At 46.7% G+C, this 19830-nt stretch overlaps 1 protein-coding gene across 1 annotated transcript in view; it reads right to left on the bottom strand.

The window, feature by feature from the left end:
- Positions 1-19830, bottom strand: part of GPAA1 (glycosylphosphatidylinositol anchor attachment 1) — a 34453-nt gene that overhangs the window by 10288 nt on the left and 4335 nt on the right. Inside the window, exons 3-7 of the mRNA XM_088457190.1 lie at positions 13399-13578; positions 12982-13093; positions 12370-12517; positions 6995-7096; positions 2771-2967 (exon numbers count right to left, since the gene is read on the bottom strand). Coding sequence (XP_088313316.1) covers positions 2771-2967; positions 6995-7096; positions 12370-12517; positions 12982-13093; positions 13399-13578 — 739 coding nt within the window. The remainder of the gene's footprint in view (positions 1-2770; positions 2968-6994; positions 7097-12369; positions 12518-12981; positions 13094-13398; positions 13579-19830) is intronic.

Here is a 19830-nt window from a genome sequence, read left to right as displayed (position 1 = left end):
CTATTATTGATAGATTGTCATTCCTCAAAGTGTATGGGGGCCATCGGACCCAGAGAATAGCTGCCCGACACGAACGGTGATGTATGATATAAATAAGAGGAGCAGGACATGGATGTAAGGAGGAGATAACGGTGATGTATGATATAAATAAGAGGAGCAGGACATGGATGTAAGGAGGTGATAACGGTGATGTATGATATAAATAAGAGGAGCAGGACATGGATGTAAGGAGGTGATAACGGTGATGTATGATATAAATAAGAGGAGCAGGACATGGATGTAAGGAGTTGATGGATGATATAAATAAGAGGAGCAGGACATGGATGTAAGGAGGTGATGGATGATATAAATAAGAGGAGCAGGACACGGATGTAAGGAGGTGATAACGGTGATGTATGATATAAATAAGAGGAGCAGGACATGGATGTAAGGAGGTGATAACGGTGATGGATGATATAAATAAGAGGAGCAGGACATGGATGTAAGGAGGTGATGGATGATATAAATAAGAGGAGCAGGACACGGATGTAAGGAGGTGATAACGGTGATGTATGATATAAATAAGAGGAGCAGGACATGGATGTAAGGAGGTGATCTGTGATGGATGATATAAATAAGAGGAGCAGGACATGGATGTAAGGAGGTGATAACGGTGATGGATGATATAAATAAGAGGAGCAGGACATGGATGTAAGGAGGTGATGGATGATATAAATAAGAGGAGCAGGACACGGATGTAAGGAGGTGATAACAGTGATGTATGATATAAATAAGAGGAGCAGGACATGGATGTAAGGAGGTGATCTGTGATGGATGATATAAATAAGAGGAGCAGGACATGGATGTAAGGAGGTGATAACGGTGATGTATGATATAAATAAGAGGAGCAGGACATGGATGTAAGGAGGTGATAACGGTGATGTATGATATAAATAAGAGGAGCAGGACATGGATGTAAGGAGGTGATAACGGTGATGTATGATATAAATAAGAGGAGCAGGACATGGATGTAAGGAGGTGATAACGGTGATGGATGATATAAATAAGAGGAGCAGGACATGGATGTAAGGAGGTGATAACGGTGATGGATGATATATATAAGAGGAGCAGGACATGGATGTAAGGAGGTGATAACGGTGATGGATGATATATATAAGAGGAGCAGCACATGGATGTAAGGAGGTGATAACGGTGATGGATGATATAAATAAGAGGAGCAGGACATGGATGTAAGGAGGAGATAACGGTGATGGATGATATAAATAAGAGGAGCAGGACATGGATGTAAGGAGGTGATAACGGTGATGGATGATATAAATAAGAGGAGCAGGACATGGATGTAAGGTGGTGATAATGGTGATGTATGATATATATAAGAGGAGCAGCACATGGATGTAAGGAGGTGATAACGGTGATGGATGATATAAATAAGAGGAGCAGGACATGGATGTAAGGAGATGATAACGGTGATGTATGATATATATATAAGAGGAGCAGGACATGGATGTAAGGAGATGATAACGGTGATGTATGATATATATATAAGAGGAGCAGGACATGGATGTAAGGAGATGATAACGGTGATGGATGATATAAATAAGAGGAGCAGGACATGGATGTAAGGAGGTGATAACGGTGATGGATGATATATATAAGAGGAGCAGGACATGGATGTAAGGAGATGATAACGGTGATGGATGATATAAATAAGAGGAGCAGGACATGGATGTAAGGAGATGATAACGGTGATGTATTATATAAATAAGAGGAGCAGGACATGGATGTAAAGAGATGATAACGGTGATGGATGATATAAATAAGAGCAGGACATGGATGTAAGGAGGTGATAACAGTGATGTATGATATAAATACGAGGAGCAGGACATGGATGTAAGGAGGTGATAACGGTGATGTATGATATATATAAGAGGAGCAGGACATGGATGTAAGGAGATGATAACGGTGATGTATGATATAAATAAGAGGAGCAGGACATGGATGTAAGGAGGTGATAACGGTGATGGATGATATAAATAAGAGGAGCAGGACATGGATGTAAGGAGGTGATAACGGTGATGGATGATATAAATAAGAGGAGCAGGACATGGATGTAAGGAGGTGATAACGGTGATGGATGATATATATAAGAGGAGCAGGACACGGATGTAAGGAGGTGATAACGGTGATGGATGATATATATAAGAGGAGCAGGACACGGATGTAAGGAGGTAATAACGGTGATGGATGATATAAATAAGAGGAGCAGGACATGGATGTAAGGAGGTGATAATGGTGATGTATGATATATATAAGAGGAGCAGCACATGGATGTAAGGAGGTGATAACGGTGATGTATGATATATATATAAGAGGAGCAGGACATGGATGTAAGGAGGTGATAACGGTGATGTGTGATATAAATAAGAGGAGCAGGACATGGATGTAAGGAGGTGATAACGGTGATGTGTGATATAAATAAGAGGAGCAGCACATGGATGTAAGGAGGTGATAACGGTGATGTATGGTATATATATATAAGAGGAGCAGGACATGGATGTAAGGAGATGATAACGGTGATGTATGATATAAATAAGAGGAGCAGGACATGGATGTAAGGAGGAGATAACGGTGATGGATGATATAAATAAGAGGAGCAGGACATGGATGTAAGGAGGTGATAACGGTGATGTATGATATAAATAAGAGGAGCAGGACATGGATGTAAGGAGGTGATAACGGTGTAAGAGGCACAAGCAGACGGCGACCTCACCTTGCCCTGGATGGTGCAGAGCAGCTGGTTCTTCTTGCAGAAGGCCAGGAACAGGTTCACCATGTCCAGGTTGGGCAGTTGTCCGTTCAGCCCCTCAACCACAACATCAAAACTGGTGATGACGTCACTGCTAATCTCCAGCGATATTGCAGCTTGGATGGCACCAGCCCGGCCCATCATCACAGATGACTTTATCTCTGGAGGGAGCGGTGAAAGCAGAACAGGGTCAGATAAGAGTGCAATATTGTGAGAAGACTGCAGATGGCGCCAGAGACCTGATATAAAATACCTACCAAAGGCATGGAGCCAGCGCAATAAACCCCCATCACTGCCAGACACATGCAGCCAGCGTAATAAACCCCATCACTGCCAGACACCTACAGCCAGCGCAATAACCCCCATCACTGCCAGACACCTACAGCCAGCGCAATAACCCCCATCACTGCCAGACACCTACAGCCAGCGCAATAAACCCTTCCACTGCCAGACACCTGCAGCCAGCGCAATAACCCCCATCACTGCCAGACACCTACAGCCAGCGCAATAAACCCTTCCACTGCCAGACACCTGCAGCCAGCACAATAAACTCTTTCACTGCCAGACACCTGCAGCCAGTGTAATAACCCCCATCACTGCCAGACACCTGCAGCCAGCGTAATAAACCCTTTCACTGCCAGACACCTGCAGCCAGCGTAATAACCCCCATCACTGCCAGACACCTGCAGCCAGCGTAATAAACCCTTTCACTGCCAGACACCTGCAGCCAGCGTAATAAACCCCATCACTGCCAGACACCTGCAGCCAGCGCAATAAACCCTTCCACTGCCAGACACCTGCAGCCAGTGCAATAAACCCTTTCACTGCCAGACACCTGCAGCCAGCGCAATAAACCCCATCACTGCCAGACACCTGCAGCCAGTGCAATAAACCCTTCCACTGCCAGATACCTGCAGCCAGCGCAATAAACCCTTCCACTGCCAGACACCTGCAGCCAGCGCAATAAACCCTTTCACTGCCAGACACCTGCAGCCAGCGCAATAAACCCCATCACTGCCAGACACCTGCAGCCAGCGCAATAAACCCCATCACTGCCAGACACCTGCAGCCAGCGCAATAAACCCCATCACTGCCAGACACCTGCAGCCAGCGCAATAAACCCTTCCACTGCCAGACACCTGCAGCCAGCGCAATAAACCCATCACTGCCAGACACCTGCAGCCAGTGCAATAAACCCTTTCACTGCCAGACACCTGCAGCCAGCGCAATAAACCCCATCACTGCCAGACACCTGCAGAAAGTGCAATAAACCCTTCCACTGCCAGACACCTGCAGCCAGCACAATAAACCCTTCCACTGCTAGACACCTGCAGTCAGCGCAATAAACCCTTCCACTGCCCGACACCTGCAGCCAGCGCAATAAACCCCATCACTGCCAGACACCTGCAGCCAGCGCAATAAACCCCATCACTGCCAGACACCTGCAGCCAGCGCAATAAACCCCATCACTGCCAGACACCTGCAGTCAACGCAATAAACCCCATCACTGCCAGACACCTGCAGCCAGCGCAATAAACCCCATCACTGCCAGACACCTACAGCCAGCGCAATAAACCCTTCCACTGCCAGACACCTGCAGCCAGCGCAATAACCCCCATCACTGCCAGACACCTACAGCCAGCGCAATAAACCCTTCCACTGCCAGACACCTGCAGCCAGCACAATAAACTCTTTCACTGCCAGACACCTGCAGCCAGTGTAATAACCCCCATCACTGCCAGACACCTGCAGCCAGCGTAATAAACCCTTTCACTGCCAGACACCTGCAGCCAGCGTAATAACCCCCATCACTGCCAGACACCTGCAGCCAGCGTAATAAACCCTTTCACTGCCAGACACCTGCAGCCAGCGTAATAAACCCCATCACTGCCAGACACCTGCAGCCAGCGCAATAAACCCTTCCACTGCCAGACACCTGCAGCCAGTGCAATAAACCCTTTCACTGCCAGACACCTGCAGCCAGCGCAATAAACCCCATCACTGCCAGACACCTGCAGCCAGTGCAATAAACCCTTCCACTGCCAGATACCTGCAGCCAGCGCAATAAACCCTTCCACTGCCAGACACCTGCAGCCAGCGCAATAAACCCTTTCACTGCCAGACACCTGCAGCCAGCGCAATAAACCCCATCACTGCCAGACACCTGCAGCCAGCGCAATAAACCCCATCACTGCCAGACACCTGCAGCCAGCGCAATAAACCCCATCACTGCCAGACACCTGCAGCCAGCGCAATAAACCCTTCCACTGCCAGACACCTGCAGCCAGCGCAATAAACCCATCACTGCCAGACACCTGCAGCCAGTGCAATAAACCCTTTCACTGCCAGACACCTGCAGCCAGCGCAATAAACCCCATCACTGCCAGACACCTGCAGAAAGTGCAATAAACCCTTCCACTGCCAGACACCTGCAGCCAGCACAATAAACCCTTCCACTGCTAGACACCTGCAGTCAGCGCAATAAACCCTTCCACTGCCCGACACCTGCAGCCAGCGCAATAAACCCCATCACTGCCAGACACCTGCAGCCAGCGCAATAAACCCCATCACTGCCAGACACCTGCAGCCAGCGCAATAAACCCCATCACTGCCAGACACCTGCAGTCAACGCAATAAACCCCATCACTGCCAGACACCTGCAGCCAGCGCAATAAACCCCATCACTGCCAGACACCTGCAGCCAGCGCAATAAACCCCATCACTGCCAGACACCTGCAGCCAGCGTAATAAACCCCATCACTGCCAGACACCTGCAGTCAGTGCAATAAACCCCATCACTGCCAGACACCTGCAGTCAGCGCAATAAACCCCATCACTGCCAGACACCTACAGCCAGCGCAATAACCCCCATCACTGCCAGACAGCTGCAGCCAGCGCAATAAACCCTTCAACTGCCCGACACCTGCAGCCAGCGTAATAAACCCTTCCACTGCCAGACAGCTGCAGCCAGTGAGCAAAACCCCATCACTGCCAGACAACTGCAACCAGCGCAATAAACCCCATCACTGCCAGACACCTGCAGCCAGCGCAATAACCCCCATCACTGCCAGACACCTGCAGCCAGCGTAATGAACCCCATCACTGCCAGACACCTGCAGCCAGCGCAATAAACCCCATCACTGCCAGATACCTGCAGCCAGCGCAATAAACCCCATCACTGTCAGATACCTGCAGCCAGCGCATTAAACCCTTCCACTGCCAGACACCTGAAGCCAGCGCAATAAACCCCATCGCTGCCAGACTCCTGCAGCCAGCGCAATAAACCCTTCCACTGCCAGACACCTGCAGCCAGCGCAATAAACCCCATCACTGCCAGACAGCTGCAGCCAGCGCAATAAACCCCATCACTGCCAGATACCTGCAGCCAGCGCAATAAACCCTTCCACTGCCAGACACCTGCAGCCAGCGCAATAAACCCCATCACTGCCAGACACCTACAGCCAGCGTAATAAACCCTTTCACTGCCAGACACCTGCAGCCAGCGCAATAAACCCCATCACTGCCAGACACCTGCAGCCAGCGCAATAAACCCCATCACTGCCAGACACCTGCAGCCAGCGCAATAAACCCCATCACTGCCAGACACCTGCAGCCAGCGCAATAAACCCTTTCACTGCCAGACACCTGCAGCCAGCGCAATAAACCCTTCCACTGCCAGACACCTGCAGCCAGCGCAATAAACCCTTTCACTGCCAGACACCTGCAGCCAGCGCAATAAACCCTTTCACTGCCAGACACCTGCAGCCAGCGCAATAAACCCTTTCACTGCCAGACACCTGAAGCCAGCGCAATAAACCCTTTCACTGCCAGACACCTGCAGCCAGCGCAATAAACCCTTTCACTGCCAGACAGCTGCAGCTAGCGCAATAAACCCTTTCACTGCCAGACAGCTGCAGCCAGCGCAATAAACCCTTTCACTGCCAGACACCTGCAGCCAGCGCAATAAACCCCATCACTGCCAGACACCTTGCTTGCAGTGCTGGGATTGTGATTGCAGTATGGGACGTCCTATACCACCGGCTGCCCTTGGCATATTAGCACAGCTGCCTGCGTGTAGCTTTACATTTCCGTCCTAAACGGAGTCACCCCCAAAGTTCTTATCTATGCAGCCGCTAAATCGGCTACTGCTGGTTTCCTGTGTCAGTGACCTGCTCAGCCAGCCAGTACCTGTTACATTAACATCATGGTAACCCTCCAGCCAGGCCTCCATCCCGATCAGGTCATGCTCGTTCACCAGGAAGATGATGTCCTTCGCCCAATAGATCTGACCTGCGGGGAAACAGCCAGAGACAATCACATCCATATACTGCCCCGAGGAATACAATAATCACATCCATATACTGCCCCGAGGAATACAATAATCCCATCCATATACCGTCCCGAGGAATACAATAATCCCATCCATATACGGCCCCGAGGAATACAATAATCCCATCCATATACTGTCACGAAGAATATAATAATCCCATCCATATACTGTCCCGAGGAATACAATAATCCCATCCATATACCGTCCCGAGGAATACAATAATCCCATCCATATACCGTCCCGAGGAATACAATAATCCCATCCATATACTGTCCCGAGGAATACAATAATCCCATCCATAGGAATACCCATCCAAAGAATACAATAATCCCATCCATATACTGTCCCGAGGAAAACAATAATCCCATCCATATACTGCCCCGAGGAATACAATAATCACATCCATATACTGTACATGTCCCGAGGAATACAATAATCCCATCCATATACAACTATAATCCCATCCATATACTGCCCCGAGGAATACAATAATCACATCCATATACTGTACATGTCCCGAGGAATACAATAATCCCATCCATATACCGTCCCGAGGAATACAATAATCACATCCATATACCGTCCCGAGGAATGCAATAATCCCATCCATATACTGTCCAGAGGAATAGAATAATCCCATCCATATACCGTCCCGAGGAATACAATAATCCCATCCATAGGAATACCCATCCAAGGAACACAATAATCACATCCATATACTGTCCCGAGGAATACAATAATCACATCCATATACTGTACATGTCCCGAGGAATACAATAATCCCATCCATATACAACAATAATCCCATCCATATACTGCCCCGAGGAATACAATAATCACATCCACATACTGTCCCGAGGAATATAATAATCCCATCCATAGGAATACCCATCCGAGGAATACAATAATCCCATCCATATACTGTCCCGAGGAATACAATAATCCCATATACAATCATACAATAATCCCATCCATATACTGTACATGTCCCGAGAAATACAATAATCCCATCCATAATCCCAACCGTATACTGTCCCGAGGAATATAATAATCCCATCCATATACTGTCCCGAGGAATACAATAATCCCAACCGTATACTGTCCCGAGGAATATAATAAACCCATCCATATACTGTCCCGAGGCATACAATAATCCCATCCATATACTGTCCCGAGGCATACAATAATCCCATCCATATAATGTACATGTCCCTAGGAATACAATAATCCCATCCATATACTGTACATGACCCGAGGAATACAATAATCACATCCATATACTGTCCCGAGGAATACAATAATCTCATCCATATACTGTCCCGAAGAATACAATAATCTCATCCATATACTGCCCCGAGGAATACAATAATCCCATCCATATACTGTCACGAGGAATATAATAATCCCATCCATACAATGTCCCGAGGAATATAATAATCCCATCCATACAATGTCCCGAGGAATATAATAATCCCATCCATACAATGTCCCGAGGAATATAATAATCCCATCCATATACCGTCCCGAGGAATACATTAATCCCTTCCATACACTGTCCCGAGGAATACAATAATTCCATCCATATACTGTCCCGAGGAATATAATAATCACATCCATATACTGTACCGAGGAATACAATAATACCATCCATATACTGTCCCGAGGAATACAATAATCACATCCATACACCGTCCCGAGGAATACATTAATCACATCCATATGCTGTCCCGAGGAATACAATAATCCCATCCATATACTGTCCCGAGGAATACATTAATCCCATCCATACACTGTCCCGAGGAATACAACAATCCCATCCATATACCGTCCCGAGGAATATAATAATCCCATCCATATACCGTCCCGAGGAATACAATAATCCCATCCATATACTGCCCCGAGGAAAATAATAATCCCATCCATATACTGTCACGAGGAATACATTAATCCCTTCCATACACTGTCCCGAGGAATACAACAATCCCATCCATATACCGTCACGAGGTATACAATAATCCCATCCATATACTGTCACAAGGAATATAATAATCCCATCCATATACTGCCCCGAGGAATATAATAATCCCATCCATATACTGTCACGAGGAATATAATAATCCCATCCATACACCGTCCCGAGGAATACAATAATCACATCCATATACTGTACCGAGGAATACAATAATCCCATCCATACACTGTCCCGAGGAATATAATAATCACATCCATATACTGTACCGACGAATACAATAATCCCATCCATATACTGTCCCGAGGAATACAATAATCCCATCCATACACCGTCCCGAGGAATACAATAATCCCATCCATATACTGCCCCGAGGAAAATAATAATCCCATCCATATACTGTCACGAGGAATACATTAATCCCTTCCATACACTGTCCCGAGGAATACAACAATCCCATCCATATACCGTCACGAGGTATACAATAATCCCATCCATATACTGTCACAAGGAATATAATAATCCCATCCATATACTGCCCCGAGGAATATAATAATCCCATCCATATACTGTCACGAGGAATATAATAATCCCATCCATACACCGTCCCGAGGAATACAATAATCACATCCATATACTGTACCGAGGAATACAATAATCCCATCCATACACTGTCCCGAGGAATATAATAATCACATCCATATACTGTACCGACGAATACAATAATCCCATCCATATACTGTCCCGAGGAATACAATAATCCCATCCATACACCGTCCCGAGGAATATAATAATCCCATCCATATACTGTCCGGAGGAATACAATAATCACATCCATACACCGTCCCGAGGAATACAATAATCACAACAGGTTTCTATGTAACAGATTACAGAAATGTTACCTTATCCCAGCTACATGCACAGGATATTTTCTGCTCAGTCAGGTTTATGCTATACAGAAGATATCAATTTTATTTAAGAATATATAGATATATATATATATATATATCACTGCTCTAAAATGTTTTCCAATAAAGTTCTGCTAACCATGTGAGCATGCACTTATTAGTGCGCAGAATGCCGCGTTAGGTGACACCGCTCCTCACAAAGTGCTGAGAGATCAGAGTGACGATAAGCGATGGAGGAAAATCTATTTATCATTAGAACAGTCAGCAGAGAAGGGGGCAGGCCCCCCATAAATCAGTGCCCCGGGATGCTGAATATGTAACCAGCACAATACTACGATAGAACATCACATACATGCTACAAGGAGAGGATGCCAGACACAATGTAACCAGCGTAACACTACGATAGAACATCACATACAGGCTACAAGGAGGGGATGCCAGACACAATGTAACCAGCGTAATACTACGATAGAACATCACATACAGACTACAAGGAGAGGATGCCAGACACAATGTAACCAGCGTAATACTACGATAGAACATCACATACAGGCTACAAGGAGGGGATGCCAGACACAATGTAACCAGCGGAATACTACGATAGAACATCACATACAGTGTACAAGGAGAGGATGCCAGACACAATGTAACCAGCGAAATACTACGATAGAACATCACATACAGGCTACAAGGAGAGGATGCCAGACACAATGTAACCAGCGGAATACTACGATAGAACATCACATACAGACTACAAGGAGAGGATGCCAGACACAATGTAACCAGCGTAATACTACGATAGAACATCACATACAGTGTACAAGGAGAAGATGCCAGACACAATGTAACCAGCGTAATACTACGATAGAACATCACATACAGGCTACAAGGAGAGGATGCCAGACACAATGTAACCAGCGTAATACTACGATAGAACATCACATACAGGCTACAAGGAGAGGATGCCAGACACAATGTAACCAGCAAAATACTACGATAGAACATCACATACAGGATACAAGGAGAGGATGCCAGACACAATGTAACCAGCGTAATACTACGATAGAACATCAGATACAGGCTACAAGGAGGAGATGCCAGACACAATGTAACCAGCGTAATACTACGATAGAACATCACATACAGGCTACAAGGAGAGGATGCCAGACACAATGTAACCAGCGTAATACTACGATAGAACATCACATACAGTGTACAAGGAGAGGATGCCAGACACAATGTAACCAGCGTAATACTACGATAGAACATCACATACAGGCTACAAGGAGAGGATGCCAGACACAATGTAACCAGCGTAATACTACGATAGAACATCAGATACAGGCTACAAGGAGGAGATGCCAGACACAATGTAACCAGCGTAATACTACGATAGAACATCACATACAGACTACTAGGAGAGGATGCCAGACACAATGTAACCAGCGTAATACTACGATAGAACATCACATACAGGATACAAGGACAGGATGCCAGACACAATGTAACCAGCGTAATACTACGATAGAACATCACATACAGGCTACAAGGAGAGGATGCCAGACACAATGTAACCAGCGTAATACTACGATAGAACATCACATACAGCCTACAAGGAGAAGATGCCAGACACAATGTAACCAGCGTAATACTACGATAGAACATCAGATACAGGCTACAAGGAGAGGATGCCAGGCACAATGTAACCAGCGTAATACTACGATAGAACATCACATACAGGCTACAAGGAGAGGATGCCAGACACAATGTAACCAGCGTAATACTACGATAGAACATCACATACAGGCTACAAGGAGAGGATGCCAGACACAATGTAACCAGCGTAATACTACGATAGAACATCACATACAGGCTACAAGGAGGAGATGCCAGACACAATGTAACCAGCGTAATACTACGATAGAACATCACATACAGAGTACAAGGAGAGGATGCCAGACACAATGTAACCAGCGTAATACTACGATAGAACATCACATACAGAGTACAAGGAGAGGATGCCAGACACAATGTAACCAGCGTAATACTACGATAGAACATCACATACAGGCTACAAGGAGAGGATGCCAGACACAATGTAACCAGCGTAATACTACGATAGAACATCACATACAGGCTACAAGGAGAGGATGCCAGACACAAACACAATGTAACTATCGGGAGACACAAGATTCCATCTTCTCATATACAGTATGTGACAATCCCTTATCTCTGCTAGTTCTGATACATGACACCTGAGTATTCTGATCACTATGTCCTTTATACAGATGTTCATGGTCCTTTTATTGCTATAGGGGTTGGCACTGAGACCGTTACACTCAGATGGGGGTCTCACCTCGGAAATAAGATGCCAGAGATAACAGGAGCCCCACTGCCTGGTTGTTATTCTGGCCCTCGCTGCAGGGGACACTCAGAACTAGGGACTCGGTACTGGCTGCCCGCGGGGCCCGCAGTATGCCGTACACGTTGGTGCCTTTAACCATCTATAACCAAGAGTGAAATGGGTGATTATAGGAGAGAAAAACAAACAAACAATCTTCCTGTACAGGGGTAGAGGGTTATAAAGACGGGGTCCTCGGGCAGAAAGACAGAGCCTCCTGCAATGCCTTTGTAGCGCTAGCCATAAACACTGGAGGTAAATCGAACTATATTTAGATTTACTACTATTGGCCATAAATAGATTTCTTGCATCAGGGAACATTCGTAGTTACTGATTAGCAATTACAGCGGCACATTATAACGTCAGGCCATTGAGAAAGCAAGAATAACAATGTATCAGCTGCTTATCCACACACTAACAAATGTAATGTTTCATCACAATTTCTATTCCCAGTGTTGATGACAATGTCGCCCTGTGTGTACGCTGCCTCGTCATTTATCCATACACAGGACACAGGCTGTACAGTTATTATCTCTGAGGCCAGGATATCCATCTAGATATACATACATATCGTTCCGTGGTCTCATCGGGAAAGGGAAGCGTTCGGACGAAGCTCTGCGTGTACACCTCCAAGCCTATTCCTCGCATGGTCCTCTCCAGCCAGGCCACAGGAGACCCCCTGTACACATGGCAATGACAGTGATCGCTCTCCCCCCGGGAAACACATTCACCATAAACCAGTATAGAGTTATGCACAAATAGACAATATAATCGTAACTCCCAGCCGAGCTGATGAGCGTTTGCCAACTTGAATATTAATCAATAAATATTAAGAGGATATCAATACCTATAAAGAGGTTATTAATCTTGCAACTACTTCTGATTACATTTATCTACCAACCCGGCAACAACCACCCCCCCTCCCCAAAGCACAGGCCCCTGGGGGATTACCATACATCGATACCCGTACCCGCAGTTACTCACCCGGCCGACTTCTTGTGTGCGGCAAACTCTCGGGCATATGAGAGAGCTCTGTCCCCGTAGATAAACTTCTCATCCACCATGGTGGAGCCCATCGAGTTCTCCGATATATAAGACTGTAGTGTGAACGGCTGGAATGCCAGGCCTAAGAACCAGCCGACCCCAATGATATAGCTGATAATACTGAGAATATACAGGAAAATAAATTCAAAGCATTAGGTGACTTTTTTTTATTGTAGAACACTTATTACACACTGAAGTAACAAAAGTCATGGGACAGCACATGTAAAAGTAATGGTAGGTGGCATCACTGTACTGCCATGTCTTGGAGATGCCCAGACCTGCATCAGTTGTAATCTGACATGAGGCTGCTCAGGGCAAGGCGACGTAAACTATCGGAGTTCGAACGGGGCATGATAGTGGGTGCCCCACGGATGGGACATTCCATTTTCGAAGTTGTGCGGACATTTAACATTCCTCCATCTACGTTGTCACACGTGTACCGGGAATACCTCATGGAAGGCATTACCATCACCGTGGACAGCACAGTGGCCGACCACGGTTGCTTAACGATCGTGACCAGCGCCATCTGGCCAGAATTGTCCGTGTTATCAGATGCATATCCAGCAGGTCAGTGCAGCATTCTTTAGCTTTCATGGGATATGGGAGCAGAAGACCCACCAGAGTGCCCCGTTACCACTATGACAGCAGACACAGCGCCTCACCTGGGCTCGTGACGTTGGTAATCGGACCCTGGAGGACTGGCAACATCTGGCGTGGTCCAATCAGCCAGGGATCCAGTTGTTTCAGGCTGATGGAAGGGTTTGGGTGTGGCGTAGACCCCATGAGGACATGGACCTCAGTTGTCAACAAAGCACCGCGCAAGCTGGTGTTGGTTCCATAATGGAGTAGCGTGTTCACGTGGCATGAGGTGGGTCTGCCTGAACACGTCATTGAGTGGTAACCGCTACGTTGCATTGGTGACCATTTGCAGCCCTTCATGTACCTCCACAATGATGGAATATACTAACTGGATAATGCACCGTGTCATCGGTCACAAGTTGTCCAGAACTGGTTTGAGGAGCATTCTGCAGAGTTCCGACGAATGGTACGGCCGCCACATTCTCCCCACATGAACCTAATTAAGCATTTATGGGACGCGGTGGAGAGGTCCATTCGCACCTACTAATAACAGGGAGCTATGGGAAGCTATCCAGGCGGCATAGGTCACCATCTCTCCAGAGGTCTTCCGTCCACTTGTGGAATCGATGTGAAGTCCAGTTGCTGCACTATGCTGGGCTACAGGGGGTCTTAGACGATCCTAGGCATCTATCCCGTGACTTCTGCCAATTCAGTGTATAGAAGTAGTAAAATCCAAACAAGAACAGAAGAAATGATGGTGAGCTCTGTATAGACTTCACAGACCACTAAGTCAGGGAGCTGCTAACACATGGGGTCTGCTCCCCACAAAAAACATATACAAAAAAAGGAAAATGTGAAGCGCTTGTCCTGGATTTAGCTGATGAATCAGTTAAAACATTTATTTAAGGTCTATTTTATTATTTAATTTCTGTACGCACCAAATCTCCACTTTTATTATACTCAATAATAAACTTTTGTTTTACTGACACATTTCTCCCACACTGTACTATTACTCTGTTACTTACATCTCTGGAAATCTGCTCTCCTACATTCTTTCTTCATTCCTACTTTCAACTTTTCCTTCCCCTATTTAAATCATCCTTAGCATTACCATGTTTTCTTCAACTCCCACCCTCACTCAGTGACTACCTAATCTTTTGTTCTGCCCCGTGCTTCCACCTTTATCCTTTCCCCCTTGTCTCTTCCATTTCCTCTTCCCCTTATCTCCTCTCCTCGGTTTACCTTCCTCCTCATCTTCTCCCATTACTCCACTTTCATTCTCCTATACTCCACAGGGGTCCTTCTACCTCACTGCTAATCCCTCCTCCCACCCCCCTCTCCAGGTCACTTCACCCCACATCCATCCACATATCATTAAGCTCCCTTCCTGCCCACCTTCTACTGGCTCCCCTTCTAGCACTGGAGACCGAACCATCGCTACACTCTATTCATCTCAGTTCCCCAAATTAATCTCACCTCCACGCTACAGCAACCCTGATAATCTCATTCACATCTCTCCAACAAACTCTGTCACTCTATCCTGTGCCCTCTGGAATGCCAGGTCAGTCTGTAATAGACTGGTCCCCACCCATGACCTTTTCATCTCCAACTCCCTGAATCTCCTAGCCATTACTGAAACCTGGATTTTACCCTCTGACACCACTTCTCCTGTAGCTCTCTCCTCTGGGGGCCTCACCTTTTCCCACACCCCACGACCTGGGGGTCGCCATGGCGGTGGTGTTGGGGTCCTTCTATCCCCTGGTTACTCATACCAACCCATTCCCTCTGAACCATCCCTTACATTCTCTACATTTGAAGTCCATGCTTTACACCTCTTCCACCCAGTACACCTCCTAGTAGCTGTCATTTACCGTCTCCCTGGTCCTCCCTCCAAGTTCCTTGACAACTTTGCTTCCTGGCTCCCTCACTTTCTCTCCTCAGACCTTCCCTCCATTATCCTAGGTGACTTCAATATTCCAATTGATATCCCCACAGAATCCTCTGCCTCCATACTCCTCTCCCTCACATCTTCACTTGGTCTCTCCCAATGGACCTCCTCACCCTCCCATGTGAGTGGGCATTTGCTTGATCTGGTCTTCACTCACCGTTGTGATATTTCTGATCACTCAAATTCCCCATTCCCCCTCTCTGACCATCACCTCCTCTCTTTTAACCTGTCCCTCTCTCCTTCCCCTCCTCTACCTCCAAAAGCCACCATCACTAAGTGTCACATTGACGCTATTGACACAGTTTCCTTTTCTTCCCAGCTTGACTCACTTCTCTCCCCTATCCTGTCTCTCTCCTGCCCTGAACAAGCCATTTCTCTATACAACGCCTCCCTTACTTCTGCTCTGGAGTCTGTTGCTCCGGCGATCACTACTCACACTCGCAGATCTACTCCTCAACCCTGGCATTCCAAATGCACCAGATACCTGCAAAAGTGTTCACGAACCGCCGAGCGACAGTGGAGAAGGTCACGCTCTAAGGCAGATTTTCTCCATTTCAAATTTATGCTCTCATCCTATAGTGCTGCTCTCTCCCTCTCTAAACAGTCATATTTCAAGCACCTCCTCACCTCTCAGTCCTCTAATCCCCAGCGTCTCTTCACCACTTTCAACTCCCTCCTTCACCCACCCCCTCCTCGTCTCCCCTCCTCGCTCTCTGCCCTTGACTTTGCTACCTACTTTACATCTAAAATTGATTCGATACGTCAAGACATCATATACGACCAGTCCCCCAGCTCTCCACCTCCTCCTTTCCCAGATCACCCCTCCCCATCAACTTTACCAACTCTAACATCCTTCTCCCCTGTATCTGGAGAGGAAGTCATGGCCCTCATCCAGTCCTCCCCCCCCCTTCCACCTCCCCTCTTGATCCTATCCCCTCCCGCCCCCTCCGCTTCCTCTCTCTTTCTGCCTGCTCCCATCTTGCCCACCTCATTAACCTCTCCCTCTCATCAGGCACTGTTCCTTCTGCATTCAAGCATGCCCTTGTCTCCCCCATTCTTAAAAAAAATCTACCCTTGATCCTAACTTTCTTTCTAACTACCGACCCATCTCTCTCCTCCCTTTTGCCTCCAAACTCCTTGAGCGGTTTGTCTCAACCGCCTTTCTTTCCTCCCACTCCCTCCTTGACCCTTTTCAGTCTGGCTTCCGTTCTCTCCACTCCACTGAAACTGCCCTCACAAAAGTCAGCAATGACCTCCTTGCTGCCAAATCCAAAGGCCACTACTACCTGCTCATTCTCCTTGATCTCTCTGCTGCTTTTGACACTGTGGACCACCCTCTCCTGCTGCATATCCTTCACTCCCTTGGTCTACGTGACACTGCTCTCTTCTGGCTGTCATCCTACCTCTCTGACCGGTCCTTCTCTGTTTCCTGTTCTCCCCCACAGCCTCTTACAATAGGTGTTCCCCAAGGTTCTGTTCTTGGTCCTCTCCTATTCTCCCTCTATACTGCCACTCTAGGTGAACTCATCAGCTCTTTTGACCTCCATTATCATCTCTATGCTGATGATACTCAGATCTACCTTTCCTTACCTGATCTCTCCCCCTCTCTACTGACTCGTATCTCCAACTGTCTCTCTGCTATCTCTTCCTGGATGTACCATCGATTTCTTAAACTTAATATGTCTAAGACAGAGCTGATTATCTTCCCACCCTCCCACATATCCTCACTTCCCACTATTTCTTTATCAATTGATGGAATAACTATCTCCACTAGTCCCAAAGTGCGTTGTCATGGAGTTATCCTGGACTCTTCCCTCTCCTTCACACCACATATACAGAACCTCTCACAGTCCTGTCGTTTCCATCTCAAAAATATTTCCAAGATCAGACCCTATCTCACCCAGGTTGGACTACTATAACCTTCTCCTATCTGGCCTCCCCAAATGACCATCTCCCTCCTCTCCAGTCTGTCCTTAATGCGGCTGCTTCACTCATCTTCCTCTCCAAACGCTCTACTTCTGCCTCCCCTCTCCTACAAGCCCTCCACTGGCTCCCCTTCCCCTTCAGAACCCAATTCAAGGTTCTCACGCTCACTTACAAAGCCCTCACCCAATAGTCTCCCATTTACATCTCTGACCTCATCTCCCTTCACTCTCCTGTCCGCCCTCTTCGTTCAACTAATGCACGCCGCCTCTCCTGCCAACTGATTACTTCCTCCCACTCCCGCCTCCAAGATTTTGCCCGCGCTGCTCCCGACCTTTGGAAATCTCTCCCACTCCCCATCAGACTCTTCTCCTCTTTACAATCCTTCAAACGGGCTCTCAAGACCCCACTACTTCATCAAAGCCTTCCAGCTCCCATCCTAACCCGCTGCAACATGCTCCTTCCTCCCCAACTACCCCATCTGTGTCACACCTGTTTGTCTTCCCCCTCCCCTTTTAGAATGTAAGCTCTTATGAGCAGGGCCCTCTACCCTCTTGTACTTCTCCCTACTTTATTTTCATCTACTTCTTACTCACCACTAGGACACCACTTGGTTGCTTATCCTCTGTTGCTTATCTGGGTGATATGGTCACTAATGTAGCAATATATATTATCCATGTCCTGGTCCTGTATTGTATTGTTCTGTAAGTCGCTTGTCTACAAGTTGTTTATGCACTTTGAAAGGCGCTGCGGAACATTTGTGGCGCCATATAAATAATAATAATAATAATAATAATAATATCAAATGCACAAATTCACATATAGTGCAGAAAACATGTATAGGTACACTCTGTATAATGTAATAGAGAAAACTTGTATATAAAAAGTCTTTGAATATTAAATTAATTCAGATAAACATTGCACTGAGTCAGGTATATTGCAACAATGTAACAAATATCCAAATAACTCCAGGGTATGTAATATAATTGTGAGCAGCACTTACACAGCCACCTGGCACTCCTAGGCATTGGCTCTATCCTTTATGATTCCCCGTATTACTGATAGCCCTCATAGGGTTCCAAAAGAGGGTTCCGTCAGTGACGGCTGTCCTGGGGCAAACGGCCGAGTGGACCAAGACGGAGGCACGATTTCCAAAAGTGGCAAATAGCTCTGCTGACGGACAAAGATCCCGTGCAGTGCAGTCCTAATGGTTCCTGTATCCTTAACGCGTTTCTCCGGGTATTATGAGCCCCAGTTTCATCAGAAGGCAAAGGTCAAATAGCCCAGCTCTGAGGTATCACATTGTACTAGAAACAAATTCCTAGACCCTGTGTGCTGGGGACATGGCAAGTACCAGAACATATCATCTGTGTACATGTTGCATATAAGGCTGTACGGTACACTTTGGTCTCAATAAGAACATATGTGAAATGTATTACACAGAACGGAGGGGGAAGTTCACAATTCAGTACAAATGACTAATTATATAGGAGTTATAGCTGTACAATGTATAGGAGACCAGGGCTGGTGTCATTTTGTTCCTATACTATAATATAGTAACCAGATGGAAAAATCAGTCTCCTCCCGAGACCCCGATCGCCTGGGAGAGAGCATTAAAGCCAGCGCCAGGCTCATAGCAGGAGAAGCTGGAACCGGTCCTAGGCCGACTACACCTTGCAGCTCTATTGCCGCAGACTGGCGCCAACCAGAGGTATGAGGAGAGCGCTTTTCTAATCTGGGTCCTATTCCAATAATAAAGATTATTCATCCCCCTGAGACCCTCAGGTAATCCTCTCACTTTTCATAGAATCACCTCCACCTCACACCCTACACACACAGTCCTTTATATCATGTATGTGGCACATAAGAGCTAGCAATTACAGGTATATGTGAGGTGGTAACAGGATTCCTGACCCTTCAGG

Source organism: Taudactylus pleione, unplaced genomic scaffold (assembly GCF_031769625.1).
Source record: "Taudactylus pleione unplaced genomic scaffold, aTauple2 ptg000744l, whole genome shotgun sequence".
NCBI lineage: Eukaryota > Metazoa > Chordata > Amphibia > Anura > Myobatrachidae > Taudactylus > Taudactylus pleione.
Note: the sequence above shows the minus strand (reverse complement) of the source record. Positions and strands in the feature narration are given on the sequence as shown.